The sequence below is a fragment of the Carya illinoinensis genome, chromosome 1 (genome assembly GCF_018687715.1).
Source record: "Carya illinoinensis cultivar Pawnee chromosome 1, C.illinoinensisPawnee_v1, whole genome shotgun sequence".
Classification (NCBI taxonomy): Eukaryota; Viridiplantae; Streptophyta; class Magnoliopsida; order Fagales; family Juglandaceae; genus Carya; species Carya illinoinensis.
In genome coordinates, this window is record NC_056752.1 from 10,700,250 (window position 1) to 10,720,689 (window position 20,440).

Genomic DNA, 20,440 nt, shown 5'->3' on the forward strand with positions numbered 1-20,440 from the left:
CAAAGTCCTCATTTTGATGACTGCAAAACCTGGATCTGAGGTCAGTGCGGGTGGCGAGAGAGTCGTGCCCAGACGTGCCGGTGGCGGAGACGAGAAGGGGTGGTTCTGCTGGTTTAGCTATCGATTGGTTCTTAGTTCGTGAGCACTAAGCGGGAAAGAAAGATGAAGTTTCAGTTCTGATAAAGGTTCTCTTCCTTTCCTTCATTCAGCTTTTTTTTTTTTTTTTCAAATTTACAAAATTGCCCCTCCAAGTCAACAGGGGTGCACAGGGTGTGCGCGAAGTTGACTACCCGTAGCAGAACTGTTATTCTATTTATAAACTGGTGTATAAGACATATCATTTAAACCCGCCTATAAATAAAACTTTTCTTTTTGCTTAACGTTTGTCATAATATAAACTGAAAAAGAATACCCATAAGCTATCGAACTCTTTATTAAATTCTCCATACCCTACACAAATTCTAGGAGGATCTAGCTCGAAGATTTGTAGATAAGTAGATGTGCAAGAACTTAATGTTGTAAATGAAAAGTAGGGCATGCATCGAGTTAAATTAACTGATTTCCATATCTAAAACCTTCTTAAAATTCATGCTTTCCTTTTTGCAGAATGATTCGCATACGATCTCCCATCTTCATCAACTTAATTTTTAATTAAGCGTTTTTAATAAACAAAAAATGATAATTGCAATCGTGATTATACAGACGTCATGTAATTATTTTAGAAAAATGAATAAATACAGGATCTATATGAAAAAAATTACTTTTTTAATAGTATACCCTACTCTTTTCAAAGCGATTGTATAACGCTTGCAATCATGAGTATACAAACGTCATGCAATTATTTTAGCATAAGTGAATAAATACAAGATCTATATGAAAAAAATTACTTTTTTAATAGTATATTCTACTCTTTTTAAAGCGATTGTATAACGTTTGCGCATTCCATAACTGTATGTAGCATTACTCGTTTTTAATATTTGCTTAGTTGTTTTATAGCTCATTCTAAATGAGTTTTTTAGCATGATTTTCCACCCATCAATATCTTTAATGCATCCCCCTCTATCTGTAATGTGTGCAGTCCATTTCTCTCAATTTTGTAAACAATTAAAGGTTGGGAAGATAAAACTAGAAAGGATTTTTTTAAGTTCTTGTTTGAATTTGAATATCCTAAGTAGAAGAGAGACACAATCATATAAAGTCGATTTCATATGTTAAATATTTTAACACCAAACTATAATTTTATAAGGGTTTATGAAAATCTATACTTCACAATATTGAATTTGGTAATATAATATGAGATGTTGAACATACATATTTCTATAGCTATTTGTTAGAAATTTGAGATCTGACCATGAAAGAAAGAACATGCTAACAACTCTATCTCAGAGTATCTCTTAATAATCAGAGGCACAAATTATATTATATATACGTAAAAGTAATTAATCCTCTCATTAGTTAATTAAGTTTCCTAGCCATCATGAAAGTCATAAGAGCATTTTGGTCCCATTCTAATTCATAATTTTAATCTTTTCATCAATCTAGACCTATATAAACTCATAAAAGGAATTAAAAATCTGTTAGAACATATTTGATATTTGACAAATACAGTTTATCTTATGAGAAAAGATACAGCTACAAAGAAATTTCACAAAAATAATGTCATAAATTAAAATAATTTTATATAATACATTAGATCTATTTTATAATAAAAATAACTTTATAATATATTAGCAAATCACATCAACATATGTAAATTTATAAATTTATTTCTATAAAATGGCTAAAATATTTCTCTTATTTATATATCCATCAGTCTTGCTGCAAAGTTATCACATTTAGGCTTTGTTTGGTATTGTTCGACTGCATTAAGATCAACTCAATTCAATTTAATTTTAAGTTAGGTCTAATATCTAAACACATAATTTTCAAATCACTAAACTTATCTCAATTTAAAATCTTTTTACACATGAAATACACAACCTTTTTTAACTTAATATATCTTTACACGTAGGATCTACAATATTTTTCAACTTCACATAAATATATATAAACTTATTTTAATATTTAAATACATCTAAACTTATTTTAAATAGTCTCTACAAAACTCACTATAATTCATAAAAAATTCAACTTATCTTAACTCAATTCAAGTCAAACATGGCCTTTAATTGACAAAAAAAAATATATATATATATTGATCGAACAAAACCTGCACAACCAAGATAAAGTCATCGGAAGAGGGTTTCCAGCTGGTTTGTTAATGGCTAATTTTTGTGGGTCTTATTACAGGTATAAAAGCAGCAAATGGGTTGTTCCATCACAAGGCTTCTCTCTGCTGTAGCTCTTAATGTATCTTCAGTACCACGGCCTAGATTCTACTGCTGAAAATGTTACCTCGTTTTAAGAAACATCGGCAATGATACGAATAATCAATGAAAAATGATATACTAGCTATTACTTTACAATTTGTTTATAATTTTAGATTAAAATAATATATTTTTTAAAAATTTAATTTAATTTTTATTTTGATTTGATAAAATTACATATTAAAAAAATATTATATTATTAAAAGCAATAAATAGATGGTGATTCAGTTGTAAGGATATCACTTCTCATAATCAATACCTTAACCGTTAAAAAAACAAAAATGTTAGGTGTATTTAAAAAAAATTTATAAATAATTTACTTCTTCTATCATAAAAATTTTAAAAAAATTAATAAAATGAATGTTATAAATAAAAATATAAATAAAACTGTAAGTAGATGTAATATTACTCTAAAAAAAGAAAAAAAAATTATAGAGATCCCGTCTAGCTCCCATTTTTTTTAATGTCTTTTAACTTAATAATTAAGAAATTATTTTTTAATAATATTCTGATTTTGATTTTTTAAAAAAAAATACAATATTTTTTAAAAAATAATGTAAAAAAAAGCAAAAAAAAAAAAAAAAAAAACTCAGAAAGCTAAAAGCAGTGAGCTTCATCCCCAGATCCCTTATCCCTAGCACCGCCCAAAGAAGAAGGAAAATGAAAATAGGGATATCATATCCATTCAGGTGATAACATTAAACCCGGATCGTGTCTGTACCTTTCCAGGATAAATATCTTTTGATTGCGTGTACATTTTTATCAACCAAAAAAAAAAAAATGGACTCATTAACTTTGAGCATTAGAGCAGCAATTGTTTAGGTAAATTTAACTTTATGTTTGGGTACTAAAGAATTTTGAGATGATAATTTTGAATTTTAGATGAAAGATTAAAATATTATATTTTAATATTAATATTATTTTAAAACTTAAAAAAGTTAAGAAAAAATTAAATTATTTATTATATTTTATATAAAGATTGAAAAAATTGTAATTATGAAATAAAAATTTTGTATTTGAGATGAGAATTTTACGTAGTCAAACCGAACCTAAATTTTAATTAAATATGAGAAAAATCTTTTATATTGAACTAGCAAAAAGTCTAACACTCAACACTCAAGCTACAGCAATTTTTAGATGATGTTCAAACAAGATGAGTTACTGTTCATACTGAAAAATTTTATTTTATTATTTCATTTATCTCTCTCCCTTTATCATTTTTTTGCTTTCTTCTTCCCGAAAACCTCCCATCATGGATCAAAGCCTAGATCCTCAAACTAGAAACATCAAAGATCGAGTCTCGAAAGAAGCTGATGACCATGAAAATCGAAGAAAAACCTCCACCCCCAAAAAACAAAACAAAAAAAAAACAAAAAACGGAGAAAATAAAAAAAATATAATAGGAAATTTTTCTGACTAAAAAGATGCGAGCATTGCAGGAGGTAGGAGGGTCTTTTTGGAGGTCCTTAAGCTTCTTTATAATTACAAATATTATTTTTTTTACTAACATGGTTTTGTTACTCAAATATTGACAATGTCCATCTTAATGTCTCCAAAGAAGTACTAAAAATCTTGATCTTTGATCCTTTGACAAATTATATTGTGCATTTAAGACTAAGATCCTCTTATAATTGTTGTGAAAAAGCATCTAAAACCAATAATTAGGAGAAAAATAAACCAAACGAATTCGATAATATTTATAATTATTTGTAAATATCTCTTCAACAGCAATGCAATTTTGTTGTTCACCCATGGCTGTTTTTATGGTAATTTGATATAAATGGAAAAACTTCAAGATTTAGGCTCCATTTGATTTCCCAAAAGGTTTCAATTAATTTGATCTTATATCAACATCTAAACACAATTCAAATACAAACACTTATTAATTTCAAATTTTTAAATTTTCAACTTCTTCATCTAATCATTACAAGTTTTTCAAACTTTTAAATAAAACACAAAAAACAATTCAACTTTTTTAAATTTTAAAACAAAACTAATATTAAAAAATTATATTATAACAATATTTTAATTTTATAATATTTTTATTCAATTTTTTTCTTTTATTTTTTAAAATCTTATAAAACATATCAAACTATTTTATTACTATTTATAAATTATTTTACTATAAATTTTTCATTTATTTTATCACGTGTAATCCTTGAAAATGATTCGAGTGGTATCATTAAAATCAGAGCTTGACATATTAAAATCAACTTAAACGGACAAGATCCGAAAAAACCGTCCTTTGCCTGCCCCCATACCTCTTTCCACAATTGCCAACAGCCCAACATCACATTATTTTTTTCTTAAAAAATAAAAATAAATAAATAAATACTCTGTTCGATTATTCAGTACCCATCTATACTTGCCAATTATTTAGCTTTGGGTTGTGGAGAATTATTTAATCTTCAGAGAAAAATATAAACTTTACAAAAATTTATGTGTAACCATTTTTACTTAATCTTTATGCATTTTACTAATATGAAATAATTGATTACGCCATATTTTTAATATAAAATAACTATTTTGACAATTAAATCAATAAAATACGTAAAGAATATACAAAAATGACTGTTAGCATAACTCTTTTTCAAAATCATACAGACATTCTAAGAATTTATTACTTATTTTTGGTTTTGAATAAATATTTCTAAGAATTTAGTCAAAAAATAACTAATTTTCACAAATTTCTTGGAATTAATTGATCACATCCCGAATTATGTCATGGCCAACACACTCTCAAATAAATTAAATTAAAACGAATACTTGTGCTTGTTAATATTTTTAGAAGAGAACTACTACACAACAGATTTACACTCAACACACTATTATTTTCGAAGTGTAAAATAGAAGAAAATAAAATAGTAAATTTGTATTTTTTAATAGTGTGAAAAAGTGTGAGACTGCTGTGTATATTTTCTATTTTTAGAATCCCAACAATTATTTATTTCAAATATTTAAATAATTAACATAAATACAACATGCGTATTGAAGAGTATTTAACTCTAGAATTTACCGTGTCTATGTTAACATTGATTAACGTGAGATTTTGATACTGTATTTAACTCTTCCTTAATTAAACGAAACATAGTACTCATTTTTTTTTTTTAAGTTCTATTATCAAATTAGTATATAGAGTACATATGATAGTAAAATATTTATATGATATAATTTAATATAAAAATTAAATTTTAAAATTGAGTGGCTCTACAGCCATTGACTCGAGACCCAATTTTTGGGTCTTGACAAGTGTAATTTTTTTTTATTATGTATTTTTAAAATACTCTTAAATATTTTTTAAAAATAAATAAAATTCATAATATCAATAAAAAAATACTTACTTAATTATCAAATAAAAAAATAAAAATAAAATATCGGGAGAAATATTAGAAACCTATTATCGAGAATTCAAGCATTTTTATTTTTTAAATTTAAATCTTATCGATCAAATCCAATTTTTTAAAGCATTTTGATCATGTCCAGACTGATAATAGAATAATTAATAAATTTGAGAATCTATGACACTATTTTCATGTTCATATCATATCAAATAAAAGAATCCACAGAAATAATTTTCCTTCAATGGTAAGCCGTGCGTTTTATGGGAAATTCTAAAGAAATTACAACTAAAAAGAAAAATAATAAAGAAATTACCGACTCTTTGTGAGAGCAAAAATCAATTAAAAAAAAGAAATTCTAAATTCTCTAATTTCTTTTATTTATTTTTTAATGTTACGTACTATTTTCTGATGCATAGATGTATATTTACATTACAAAAGGTTCAATTCAATAATGACCTCCACCGTACAAAAAACCATCGAACGCTACTGTATCATGACTGTACTCACTGTGAAGATCAGGCACACCGGAAGCAGCCCAAAGCCGTTGATTGAACTCATCCTTCATCTCCTCAGGCACAAACTGGGTCCTACACAGAGGACAAGTTTTCTGATCATGCTCCATCCATCGGTCCAGACAATTCCGGTGGAAAATGTGCCTGCAATTCCTCAACCGTCTGATCTCTTCCCCTCCCTCGAACTCGTACAGACAAACCGCACAGCTTTCCGGCTGGTCCGCGGGGCCGACAGACTCCGCAAGGTCCTGGAACTTCATCACTGGCAGGAATTCCTGAATTAGGAGCGCGGACACAGGTTTGGGTTTGTGTTCGGGCATCCGGGTCGCGTCGTCCGGCCAAACTGCGTCGGTTTCGAGGAAGTCTGTGAGACCCAAGAAGTGAAAGAGCAAGAAAATGAAACTTCTTACGAAACCCAGAAGGGAAAGTGTTTGGAGAAAGATGTTTGGGAGGAAAACCTCACTGTACCCAGCTGGGAAGCCCATGGAGCTCGGAGGTTGAAAAAACTGGACCTTTTTCTCAACGAGAGAGGGCTTTAGCTAATACGCTTCTGTGAGAGAGAGCTTTATAGAGTTTTCACAGAGAGAGAGAGAGAGAGAGAGGGGTTGGAACTTGGAAGCTTCTGTTTCAGCTGTGATAATAAGAAGCTACAATTACAGGTTGTGAGTTCTGGGAGGAGAGTGATATGGCAGATGATATGCACGCGGCGAAGAATGATTGGTGGGGTGAGTGAAGGAATCAGAGGGTTGTTTGGTGAGTTTGGGTCTTGGAAGGCTGCGTATGCCTCAGTTAATACGCGTTGTATTGAATATTAGTTGAGAAAACTAGTACGTAGAAAGCAGCCATTTCCTGGACAAAGAAATTTAAAAAAAATAAAAATAAAATAGAGGCGGCCATCGTGGGCAGAGTGCAGATTGTTAAACTCGTGGATCACGCGGTGTAATTGGGAAATTGTGAGGAAGTGGGTGCGTAATTATTGCTTATCATCTCGGTGATAATCTCTAATGGAGTAATTGAACTTGTACAGAGGATTGGGTTAGGTTTGTGTCATAATTTCCAAGTTGTTTCTTTGCTTCAAAGTTAAGACAGAAAGGCTAAACCCACGTATAGGAATCTCGATTGTAGATTTTAACGGTGGTTTTCTTATTTTATTTAGTGATTAAAGAAATTTATTTTTTAATGATATTATAAATTTTTTTAAAAATATATATATATAAGCATTTACAAAATATATAAAAAAAATTTGCATTGTCAGAATCTCCATGTGTGACTACAGAGCCACTCAAATCACAACTACATACTTACTTGTGTGTCATTTATATATATATATATATATATATATATGTTAACAACTCTATTAAGTTGGACTCTACTTTCTTTCGTTTTGAAGATTGTATTGACAATGAGGGTTTAGGGTACATTTGATAAATGAGATAAGATGGAAAATTTGTAAAGCTTATCACAATCTTTTTTTCATATATTACTCAAATATAAAATATTTATTAATTTTAAATATTTAATTTTTTTATCTAATTATTACAAATTTTATAAATTTTTAAACAAAATGTAAAAATCAATACAACTTTTATAAATTTCAAAATAAAATAATATTATATAATTTTTCTCTCGTTTTTCAAAATTTAATAAAACATTTTAACTCGAATAATTTTACTACTATTCACATATTATTTCACTATTATTCATAAAATTCTGAGATACTCCAAATATCCAAACGAGTCCACTATTATTGTTACCCTGAGAAACTTCTCTAAAGCATATATAAAGATGTACATTACAAGGAACAATTTAATAAGGTTTTTCATTTAGCAACTTTAGAATCCTAACATCTAGTCGAATATAGTGTGATTGCCTCTCTCTCTCTCTCTCTCTCTCTCTCTCTCTCTCTCTCTCTCTCTCTCTCTCTCTCTCTCTCTCTCTCTCTCTCTCTCTCTCTCTCTCTCTCTCTCTCTCTCCGTGTTTTAGAATATATTCTGACCTAATGAACAACCCAATTATATCATATATGAAAAATTAAGTTAACTAGGTTACGTTGATGTCTAACGTACATTCATTTTAAAAAGTATAGTAATATTTCAAGCTTTAGAATAAAGATACTATCACATTATGAGAAGCCTTCTTTTTATTATTATTTAAACTTTGTAATCTCAATTAAATTCTTTAATGGGTTTAGGCTTACCGGGCGCATTTAAATAACAACTGCTTAATATCATTAATGCGATAGATACATTATGTTATATAATTGATTTTTAAATTTTAATATAGTTTTAAGACACTTTTTTCGAAAAAAAAAAAAAAAAGGTTGAAGAGGGCAATTAGAAATGTTTTCCTTATCAGGACGTGATTATAATAGCACTCAACCCACTGGAGAGACATACGGGAGGGGACTAGTAGGCGAGAATTGCAAGGATTTCTTACAAGTCGAACTTGAGTGATAACTTGATCCTAATCCAACGAGGACATCAATAATCCATGAGTCAATAGGTTATCAATAATCATAAGTACTTTTCGTTACGACGTTCAACCTCAAGGCAAAGTACTCGCTATCAAACTCATAGACCATCAAACCACAACTATCAGTGATATATTTTTAAGACACTTACAATATTAATAATATTATATGAAAGTTAAACTAATGTGTTAGAAATAGTGAATAATCTTGTGAGCTTGAAAGGGCCATCATGTCTTACTTAGAGAGGAAGAGTATACTCAAGTTGATTACTTCATCATCAGTTGAGTAATCAATTGAATTGAGTGAAACAAAGTCATCATGGACTAAGTTTCACCATTTAGCAATTATGATTTCAGATGTTGCATGTCCATTTTCTATTGGCCAAACCACTCTTTATCACACATAAAGCAACGATTTGTTCAGAAAACACGGATTGAAGTGTAGATTAATTAGTGTGTGCAATTATTATATGTCTCAGTCCAACTCACGCCTAATTATTATTGTTTGGCATCTTTGGATTCTCTATCATTTCACTTGAATAAAATATAGATTAACACAAGTAGCCACAAAGTACCAACTTATCTCCACTATTCCAATTAATCCATTTCATACCATTCCTTTTCTTTCTTTTTATTTTAAACCTAAATTTTAATCATAAGATTCCACTACATATCACATCTTTCGAGTGAATGTATTGGTTTCTCGAATTAGCATTTTTCTACCACTTTTATTTTTTAGAACTTTCTCTTTAAGAACAGTTTGAATAATGAGATAAGATGATAAAATTTTAAATGAAAGTTAAAAATTGAAAGTTAAATAAAATATTATTAAAATATTATTTTTTAATATGATTATTATTTTGAAATTTGAAAAAGTTAAATTAAGATTTGAAAAAATAGAATTGCTAATCATATTTTGTGTAAAAATTTAAAAAAATTATAATAATGAGATGAGATGAAATGATTTCTGAATCCAAACAGTTCCCCTATTCTTCTATGCCTCCCATTAATCTTCTTCTTTTTTCTTTCTTACCATGGTCAAATTCTTTATAATTGAACAACATATTAAATCTACAAACCCATAGATTGAATATAAGAGATCAGATTCATAACATATGTGTATTCTACAAATCATAACTTGACAAGCATTTAATATGCTAAAGTATTTAGTACAGTTACAAAAAAATTTCACTAAAATAAATCCAACAAATTACATGACTTGATATGATAAGTTAGATTTACTTTATAATAAAAGTAATTTTACAGTCTAACATATCATATCAAACTGCATTAATTTATAAATTTATTTTTATAGTTAAAGCATTTTTCAATTAATATTGTTCTATCCATATATAAAAACATTTAGTCTATCTTACTCTGTAATCTAGCTAAGTCCTAAATCTTCCTTCTCTCTCTCTCTATTTTTTTTTAGGCAAGCAGATAATACTATAAGAAGAAAAACCGTGTTCCACAGTCCTGAATCTTCCTTGACAGTTGAGATAATCATATTTTATTTTAGAGTATAATGAGAAAGAGGTGTAAAGGTTTTTTTATTAGTCATTTATTCTTAATTTTCACCATTTAAAAGAAAAACATTTTATTTTCAAACATACATCCATTATGGAAGAATAGATGCAAATTTAACTTGATTAATATTGAAACTATATTGAATATTAATGCATATATATATATATACACACAAGTTCTCAGACTTGCCATTCTGCTGCTGGTCTGGTCATACATAACAAAAAGAAAAATATATCAAAACTGAAAGGGTTCGAAAAAGATAAGAAAATTGGATCACCAAGGTAGGTAATAGATAACAAAGACCCGAGTGAACAGGGTGGGACATTCCCACTCCAAAGAACATGATGATGGAGGAGGACAAGGAGAGTCCACGGTCCCCCATGAGACTAGCTAGGCCAGTGAGAGAAAGAGAAAGATTAGACAGAAGGGACAGATATCGTCTGTGCATGGTGGTGCGGCTAACTAATCTTGACCATAACTAGTCAAGCACCCTGCACCAGATATGGCTGCATAGGAGATCCAGATAGTCGCCATAATTCAATGTAAATAAAATAATTAAAACTATATCTTCCCGTCGGTTTGAGTTACTGAAATGAATCTGATATCATAATTCGGTATTAAAACAGAAGTTTTGAGTTCAAGCACTAAGCGCGAGCCTGAGTGCAGTGCCAAAAGTTTTGCTAGTGCCAAAAGTTTTGCTGGTGCCTGGCCAAGACATGAGTCATGGTCCCAAATGCCTTAGAAGCTATATTTCTCACTTTAGTTCAAAGTAGGCCAGGTGCTGTTGTTTTCTGTACTAAAATTGGTTGAGCAGACGTTGTATTGATTAAACAAGGACAAAGCTATCCAAGTTAGAAATATAGCATGTCAAGGGGGGGTCCTTTCTGTTTAAAGTCTGTCTTCTCCTCCTCTCACTCTCGGGTCATGCATCCAGACCCACCGGCTCAAAACATTATCTTATCTGATCTCATCAGTTTTGTGGTTTCTATCTTCTCCATTGACCCTTGATTTGGATCTCCTAGATGGAGCCCTTTGGCTGTCCTCTCTGCCAACCCTCAATCTCTGTCATAACTCCCTTCTTTTCTTTACAAAGGTTGAAGTTATGATCTTGATGCAGACATGTTTCCATTTTGTGTCTGTTCAAATGTTTATTTTATTTGTGGGTTTTATTCTCATGATTTAGCCAAAAAAATGATAAGATAACTAGCTAATAGCTTTGATTTCTTTTCCAAATTAGCTTTTTCACAGGAATGAGATAATTAAAGATGAATAGAGTTAATAAGAGTAAGCCATTTGCAATTTCTTGTCAAAGAAATGATATTTACAGTTTTAGAGTGTGCAAATACAGCACACTCTTTTTAAAGAAAGTAAGTAAGACCCACTTGAAAAAATTATTTTTTTAATAGTAAACTTTACTCTTTTTCAAAATGAGTGAACGACACTTATACAACTCATGGCTATATTTATTATTACTTAACAAAGTAAAAACTATCTCACAACTCCAAATATGAATAAAGAGACTAAAATGTGGCTGAAGTTTAAGGGGATGTTTGGATAGTGAGTTGAGATGAGAATAGTAGTGAATAATAGTAAGATTGTTGGGTTGAATAGTAGTGAGATTGTTAAATTGAGATGAGATGATTCCTAAAATTTTGTATGTTTAAATTTAAAAATGAGATAAGATGGTTTTAATTATTGGGGGATTTGATTGTCGTAAATTTTATCAATTATTGTATAATATTTATAATGATTGAATAACATTTATAATGATAAAATATTATTTATAAATATATTTAAATATATTCATAGGGATGGAGAGAGGTGGAGTTTTAGGAAGGGGGCAAGATGGAAAAGTAGGGTTCTACTCATCTCATCCTTGCTTTTCATGCCATGTTACTTTTGTCAGTAAACCTAACGTTTGTTTTATACACTATATTATTTGAGATGGATTGAGTTCATTCAGATGAGATTAATCAAATTGTAGTTTGTGCATTTGGATTATAGATTAGTGCCTTTATCGTACAAGATGAGTTGATAAGTTAAATTATTTGTTGTGCGTTTAGATATTGGTATGCCATCACCATAGGAGATGAGTTGAGAGGCTTTTGTTCCTACTCATTAACCAATATTCGCCAAAAAGGTCAAAATCTTCTTTACCAACTGAAGCATCGAATAGTTCCTCCATTGACACGTACGGAGCCACGAGTGGACAGTGGTCATAGGTCTCCCAAAACTATTGAAAATTCCCTACCTTCCCGAAATTTAGAAAAATCCTGAATGTCCCCCCAAAATTGTAAAGGAAAAATCTATTTGTCATCCTCACACTCCACACACCACACTTATTTTAATTTTTTTTCATTTTTTTTATAATAAATATGTAGTGTGTGGATGATAAATAAAATAATTTAATTAGTTTAATAAGAATAAAATAAAATAAAAAATAAAATAAATAAAAAATAATATTTTAATATATAAAATGTGTGGTGTAAGATGATGTGTAGCATTTCTCAATTGTAAAACCTCCTTCTCCCAGTTCCTCTAAAAAGTTTTCCCTTGCTTCCTCCCAAAATTTAAGAAAACTCCCTAGCCCACAAAGTTAATAAATAACCTTTATAATGCCCAGAAATTATACCAAAACTCCAGATTTTCTTCCATATTATTCCACAATAATAATTATTAAAAGAAAAATCACACATGATTTGAAAGAAAATTGTTTTAGATTCAAGATGGAAAACCACCGCGCTCAAGTACTTCAATTCATTTTCATTTTCATTTTTTTTTTCTTCAATTATATTTACAATTTTTTTAATATTAAATAAAAAATGCATCATATTAAAAATAAAATGAAAAAAGATATTTACAACCGTGAATTGTGCAACCACTGCATGATCGCTTTAAAAAAATGAATAAAGCATAAGATCCACATAAAAAATTAATTTTTTAATAATAAATTTTACTATTTTTTAAAATAATTATATTGAATTTATACACTTCACAATTATATATAAAATTACTCAAAATAAAAAAAAATTTAATTATCATAACATTGGTCAGCGGATCCCTGAGGATCATGGCTTGGTCTTTGCCAACGGGCTTTCCCCTGTTTGGGATTTGTAACGATGGGCCTAATTAAGCCAGGAAATGGATCACGTCCTGTGTCAGGATATATAACAACCTATACATTTGGGCCTTTTCCATTTTAGTCCATTTCTGCATATTTGGATTAAAAACGGTGAGCTTGTCTTCAACAGTGAGCGTACAAGTTTGTAATTTCGTATTTTCCTCGTAAAAGCTTTCCATGTTAAGCTTGGCCATCATGAGCATATGATCATGACATGGTGGGACAACAATATGTGGTCTTTAGAGCATTTAATCTCATTTCTCATAATTTTTCTTAAATTTTATTTAAAAATCACACTTTTTATAATTTTCTCTTAAATTTTACTCATATTTAAAAAACCTTTATACATCTTATTTCATATCATTTCTATATTCTATTAAAATAATATTATTCTATTATTTATTTACTACTTTTTTCTCCTACTTCTATTTTCATTTTTAACTACTAACTATTTTGGTTTTTTTCCTATATTGAATATTTCTAGTTTTAGCTAAAAATCATTATAACACGAAGATTATTTTTTATCCAAATACGCAAATGTCAATGAAATTAATACGAATAATAAATATTTGTATTTTTCCAACAGTTTTTTTTTTTTTTTTGTAGTTTTACTAAATACAAAATTAGAAACACTTGTAAATTATATTGAAATGAAAGGTAATTCAAGATAATAATAATAATAATTACAATATCTAAAACAATTCCTATATACCGGGTCCAAAAGTTTAGTACATGTCGCCAAGCTCACAATTTTTCAAAGTAAATTTTCAAAACAAATAACCACAACATCGAAATAAGAATAATGAAACTAGTTTTCTCCATTTTTGCTTACGCCTCTCTAAATCAATTTCTACTCGATGTCTACTAGTTTGGATGTCCATTGAGACTTGTATTTTATGAAGTTTAGCCATTAATCGGATAATTTTCTTCTACCCATATGATGGTATTTCTGGGTTATACCAACAAAAAAAACTTGCAAGCTTGCCCAGCCTACACAAGATAATAAAATTTGTAAGCATCAACATCCAAGTTACAATTATAAAATTGAAATTTAATTCCAACAAAATTACCAAAATAACCCTATAGTTTTGGCATCCAAAAAATAGTTGCCCCTTATTTTCCTAGTATGAGCGGTTCGTACATGTTTTAATACCACAATAACATATTGGGTATTCATTGCGATGATTGTTTGCTAAGCGTGACATATTGGTAGTGCAACTACTTGTAGTATTATCTTTTGTTTTGTTTCAAGTTTGTAGGCAAACAATGAGCATTTCCATTCAAGTTTGTCCACTTATTTTGGTAGGCAGCTCAGGAACCAAAATGGTAACATACAGGAAATTTTTCACATTGATTTCAAATGGCTGCAACAACCAGTTGCCACTATTTATTAGCCGTCTGGATTATCATGCCATGAGGTGTGTGCCAAATTTCCTATGTCCTTACTTGGCTTTGTTATCATCACAGTCGAGGTTGTTAGAGAAGGAAACACCAACAACAAGAGTGATAAATTTCAAAAAAAAAAATCACAAAATTAATGCATTGAAATGGCCAAAGAAAATGTCTTTTAATAGACTTAGAATGATTTTAATATTTACATCATGTGTGAGACAGGAGCACAACTAAGAAAACCAAAAAATCAAGATTGCCTTTTGTGAAAAGAATCACAAAAAAGTTGGTGGCCATCCAGGAATCAGATTACCTTGCCACTTTCGTTAGAGTCCCATTAAAAATACTTGTAAATTAACCCCATCTCATAGAGTCATTTAAACCATCATCACAGCCTTATATATGCTTAAATCAATACTAAACAACCCCTTCATGAATGCATACAAAGGCATTTGGTAGAAATCAATATAACAACAGCAAGTTTAGTCCAAATTAGATAAGAGAAACGCTTCCCACCGGTCCGACTGTTAATCCCACAAAAACAGCCATCCATTCAAGGCAAGACACGTAAGAAAAAACACTAAAAGAGAAATACGCTAGACCATAGAGAATCAAGGTCGTGGTCGTACGTGTTGCTAGCCCCTTTTTCATTTGCACTGCCCACTACGCTTCTCTTCCTCACTGCTTCGTTGGTCTCTGTGCATTGCCCTCAGTCCGACGCTTGTGAGACTTGTTTGCACCGCCCAATCTCAGTCTGATGCAGAAGGAGCTTAGAGCACGAGATTTATCCAAGCAGACTCATGAACATTTATCCAAGCAGTACTCTAAATTTGTACAGAGCACGAGAGATAATCTTACTCAATGTCTTTTATTTATTTATATTTTTTGAGAGATGATTTTACCACTGTTACACGGACAAAATAGCTTGATTTTACCATAACAATCCAAATGAAACAGTTGAGTTCACCTATATTTATAAAGAAAGAGACAATGGGTAAGTTAACGATTTTCCTAAGCATGGTCAGGTGGTGATCTGGTGCACCTTCGTGAAACACGTTTCGTCGTTCGCTCGTTCGTTCACTCTTATTTTGGAGTATTCCTGGCAGCACCCTTCTTATCTTTATTTGGTACTTGCCAGCTGTTTTGAAGGAGTCCGACGCCGATTCGTGGGGATTTCATTCGGGTTGAGCTTCGACGAAGGGGTGCGATTGATTTCCTTCGGGTTGAGCTTCGACCCAGGGGATGCGATTCTGAAGGGCAAGTTGGTATGTGATGAGATTGGGGTGCAATTCGGGATTGCGATTCGTGGGTGAGGAGTTGGTATGTAACGACGAGTCAGCGAAGGAGGGTGCAAGAGGTATTGTTTTGAAATCGATTTTTTGATGTTTGCTAGTTTAGGATAAATATGGTGGAAGTCATACGTGTAACTGTGTAAGTGGCAGACTGTTATTTGTTCAAAATCAGCCGGACCGGTCCTAAGGAATTCCCATTAGATAATTGAAACAAACAGCAACTAATTCCATTATGACAATAGAAGAGATACCACCATGTGAATTAACTTAGATGTTGAATAATAATTAATAATGATAAGTAATGATACCATAAACAAACTAATGCATATACTTGATGTGTTAATAAGTCCATGACATGCAAACAAGTAAGTCCAGTTCACAAGTAATAGAGAAGTACAACAACTGATGCATAAACTTGATGTGTTAATACTTGATGCATATGCTTATGGGTTATGTGAATAACATGTACAAGCTATACAATACTTATGGAGATCTACTCAAGAAGTCCCCACTCAACACAACAATTAACAATAGACCACAAACAAAAGTTTTTCAAAATTTCTCACACTAACAATTTTCTCACATCAACAGCCCCTTCATCATATTTAAAAGGCATCGAAATGCCTTTTGTTTATAACCAACAACCCCTTCATCATAAACGAGCAAGCGAAATGGCAAAGAATAGCTTTGTGATATCCCGTATTTTCGTGTGTTTTAATTAACTAATTATTTTATTTATTATTAGTATTGGTTCTCTTATTTTAAATTTAATAGGATTTTCGTTGTATCATTTTATGATTTCTAAGTTGTGAAATTTATTTTAATGTACTTTTCTTGATATTAATTATTGTTTAATATTTAAATTGCTCTCTATTTTAATTTAGTTTATTGTTTATTGTTTATTAATATTTAGTTTTATTGTTTTTATTTGTTTTTTATCTATTTTATTGTACCCATTCTATTTTATTGGACCTTTATTTTTAGGGTGGGTTTGTTTTACTGGGTTTTATTTCTCTTTTGGGCCCAGCCCACTCGATTTTGTGAAGCCCAACTCGTTGGTTTGCAGCCCAGCCCCCTTATCCCTTTAAATGGCGTCGTTTGGCTATTGCTCTTAGGGCTTTGTTTCTTTTCTTTCTTCTTCCTTTCTTCATCTCTGCCTGCACCGCTGCTCTTCTTCTCTCTTCACTTTCATTTTCTTTTTCTTCTTTAGGTCTTGTTATTGCGCAGATCCATTCTTATTCTTTGTCTAGCGTAGTTCGATTTCTTCTTTCTTTTTTTCCCTTATTGTGTTGATCAACTTCTTCTTCTTCTTCTATTTGGTTTCTTTTCTTTTTCTTCTACAGATTTCTACTGCCGTAGCCCCTTTCTCTAATCTTGGTATGGTTTTTCTTTTCCTTTTTTTGTCTTTGATCTTTTGCTCTCTTCTTTTGTTACAAAACCGTGCCTTCTCTTCTTTTCTCTAGTTTTATTTATCATCTGGTTTTCTTCTCCCTACAAGTCAGCTCGTGGTGCATTTCCTTGCTTGATTCTATCTCTTTCCCTTGTCCTTTGGTATTACAAATTTAGGTTGGGAAACCCTTTGCATTTTTAGCATTTCTCCCCCCCCAACCCATGCTCTGTTTTAAGTCAAACCCATGCCCTGTTTTCTTCTCAAAATCCTTGTGCCATGTGTTCGGTTGTGCTCTGTTTTAGGCACCAACCCGTGTTCTATTTTTGGCCCCATCCCGTGCCCCTATTTTGGTCCAAGCCGTGAGCTCCATTTTTGGTTTTGTTTGGTGGTGTGTTTTGTTGCTGTGAACGCCTTTGTCTAGCCACTAGCCTCCTCTTTTCATCTTGTAAATTAGTTCACATTTTCTTCAATTTTTGCTTTGAATTTCTTTATTTTCGAGTCCCATTTTCAGTCTCAAAATCGTGCTTATTGGTGATTTTATTTCGGGTTTGCTTTTGGTATTAATTGGGTGCTTGTATGCTTTGATCTTCCAAAGTTTTGCCTTTTCATCATTGCAAGTAATTTTCAAAAGAATTTAACGAGATTTAAATACATTTTTATACTAACATATTTTTCTGCAGTCTGTTTGGTTGGGCCGGGCATCGGGTTCGAGGAGTGTGGATTTTTGGGTCGGATTGGAGGATGTGTATATTTGTGGAGTTTGGCAGTGATTGGGTTTTTATTTGTTGATTATTTTCATCATGTCATTCATAACATTGTTGCATGCATTTTCACGTGATATGAATGAAAACTAGGTTTTCGTGTTGAGAAAAGGATTTTTGGGTGCGTGTGTATCATTACCCTAAGCCGAGATGAAACATTATCTTGTTATAACTCCTCTTATTACTCATGGGTAGATAACACTGAGTGACATCTCATAGATTGTTGTAAGGTTACAACGGGATCAGACGAGATGGTAACGCTCTCGTACCAACTTCGTGGTCCATCTGTTGGTGAGAGCTAGAGGATACCTAGTCACGAACGCGCTGGGAGCGAAGCTGGATATCGCTTGTTACGAAATTACATGCAGGGTCATTACCAGTGGTATGACTAAGGGAGCCAGGGTGTGTAAATGGTCCCTAGATGATATCATGGTGCATATGGGATAATTTGGATAATGAGTCATTTTTTGGAAAAATGACCAATTTTAATAAATGGATATATGGACCATTTTTTGAAAAAATGATGGTTTTATACTTGATCCGTTTTCTGGACAAATGGCAGTTGTTTCTTTTAATGGACTTGTTTTGGGCCAAATGAGATTTTTGACATACGTTGGAAAAATAGTCATTTTTGGAAGTCTCATGCATGTTTTAGCATGTGCATGCATTCATGTTGGTTGTTTAAATGTATTTTTATATCTTGGGTTGTTTGGTTGGTTACTTATTAAAACTCATAATCTCACGTGGTATCCCTACCTTACGGTTCCGTTTTATGGAATTGTAGATTTTGATGTAGATGAGGATGTCGAGCTTGAGGTTTCGGCTCCATCGGAGGAGTGACCTGTGGTCGATTGTTGGCTTTGAGATTTATTTCCCATTTCTTTTGTCGATGTATTTTGGCTTTGTGTTATATTTTGTAGGATAATTGTATAACCTTTAAAATGCTTTTATTCTGGTGAATTTGTATTTATAATTCTGGTACTTAATTGATTATCTTTTATTTATCCGTTGCGATTTTTCTTGTACACTTTATGCTTGTACACACATTTAGCATTTGTTGTTTGGGGTGTGTGACCCATGTTATCATCATCTCTTATCACGATTATCACATTTTCGTAAGTGAGAGTTGGGGGCACCACAAGCTCTAACTAACAGCCCCTTCATAAAAAAGCAAGTAATTGAAATGACAAAAAACAATAGTAATCAAATAGCTCATTCATAAAAAACAAGCAATTGAAATGGCAAAAAAGGATTGTAATCAAATAGTCCATTCATCACAACAGGCCCTTTGATACAAACAATCAATCGAGATGCCAATTTGACCAAAATACCAACAGCCCCAAAATGACAAATAGTCCATCAAAATGGCAAACTGTCTCAATAAACCAACAGCTTAAGAAGAAAAAATAAGCAATCAAAATGGTAAAGAATAGTAGTAATCAAACAGCCCCTTCATCACAATAGGCCCTTCGATCAATACCAAGCAATTGAGATGCCAATCTGACCAAAATGATCACAAAAGTCCCAAAATCACAAATTCTGTAATCGAAATGGTAACTGGTGGTTTAAAATTAAACAACCCCAAAATCACAAACAACCTCATAAAATGGAAAGATCCTGATTTCAAAAATCTATTATAAACAGAGGCAAATTGAAATGCCAAACCATAGAGCACAAATGAAAGGACCAAATATCACAAGCAAATATTTCAGAGGCCAAAGTTAGACCTAAGGGTAAGGAAAAAAATTCTCAGAAAATATGCATTAGAGATTCAGCCATGGGAGCCCAAAAATCATATGGCATAGACAACGGAATCCAGCCATAGGAGGGGGCTTCAGTAGTAAAAATTGAAAGAAGAGTGAGAAACACTTATAGGGTTTTCACTCCAATGAAGAGAAACCACCGTCAATGGTGGTTGTGTTGTGAGAGAGGGAACACAAGGGACCAACAACCTAAAGTCACTTTGGGGATGAATAATAGTTCCCCATATATGAGGAATCATTGTTTCTCTCCTATAGCAAAACCCTAAAATAGGGATTGGGATGGGAGGGGATTTATCAGCTCCTCCCTAAATTTTTCTCCATAATTTGGGGATAACAATGGAATAGGGCACTGGATGAAATACTCTTAGAGCATTGTCATCCGCTCCTCATCGGCTCATTTTCTCCAATATTTTTCTCCAAAATATAGGGGAGGTTTTGGGAAAATGGCAAGTTATACCCTCACATCCTACTCCCCAAATTAGGGTTTGGATTTGGGGATGCTAGAGTAG

The 20,440-nt window shown here is 31.4% G+C and overlaps 1 protein-coding gene and 1 long non-coding RNA gene across 2 annotated transcripts; one reads left to right on the forward strand and one right to left on the reverse strand.

Annotated features, from left to right (window-relative positions):
• Positions 1-6,048: 6,048 nt before the first annotated feature.
• LOC122310284 (brassinosteroid-responsive RING protein 1-like) lies at positions 6,049-6,841 on the reverse strand. The gene has a single exon (XM_043124169.1). The coding sequence runs from the start codon at positions 6,702-6,704 to the stop codon at positions 6,153-6,155; it is 552 nt and encodes a 183-aa protein (XP_042980103.1). The 5' UTR covers positions 6,705-6,841; the 3' UTR covers positions 6,049-6,152.
• A 10,685-nt stretch (positions 6,842-17,526) lies between these two features.
• Positions 17,527-19,184, forward strand: LOC122301755. Its single transcript, XR_006240221.1, has 2 exons — positions 17,527-17,852; positions 18,953-19,184. It is a non-coding gene; the product is annotated as an uncharacterized LOC122301755 (long non-coding RNA).
• The last annotated feature ends 1,256 nt before the right edge of the window (positions 19,185-20,440 follow it).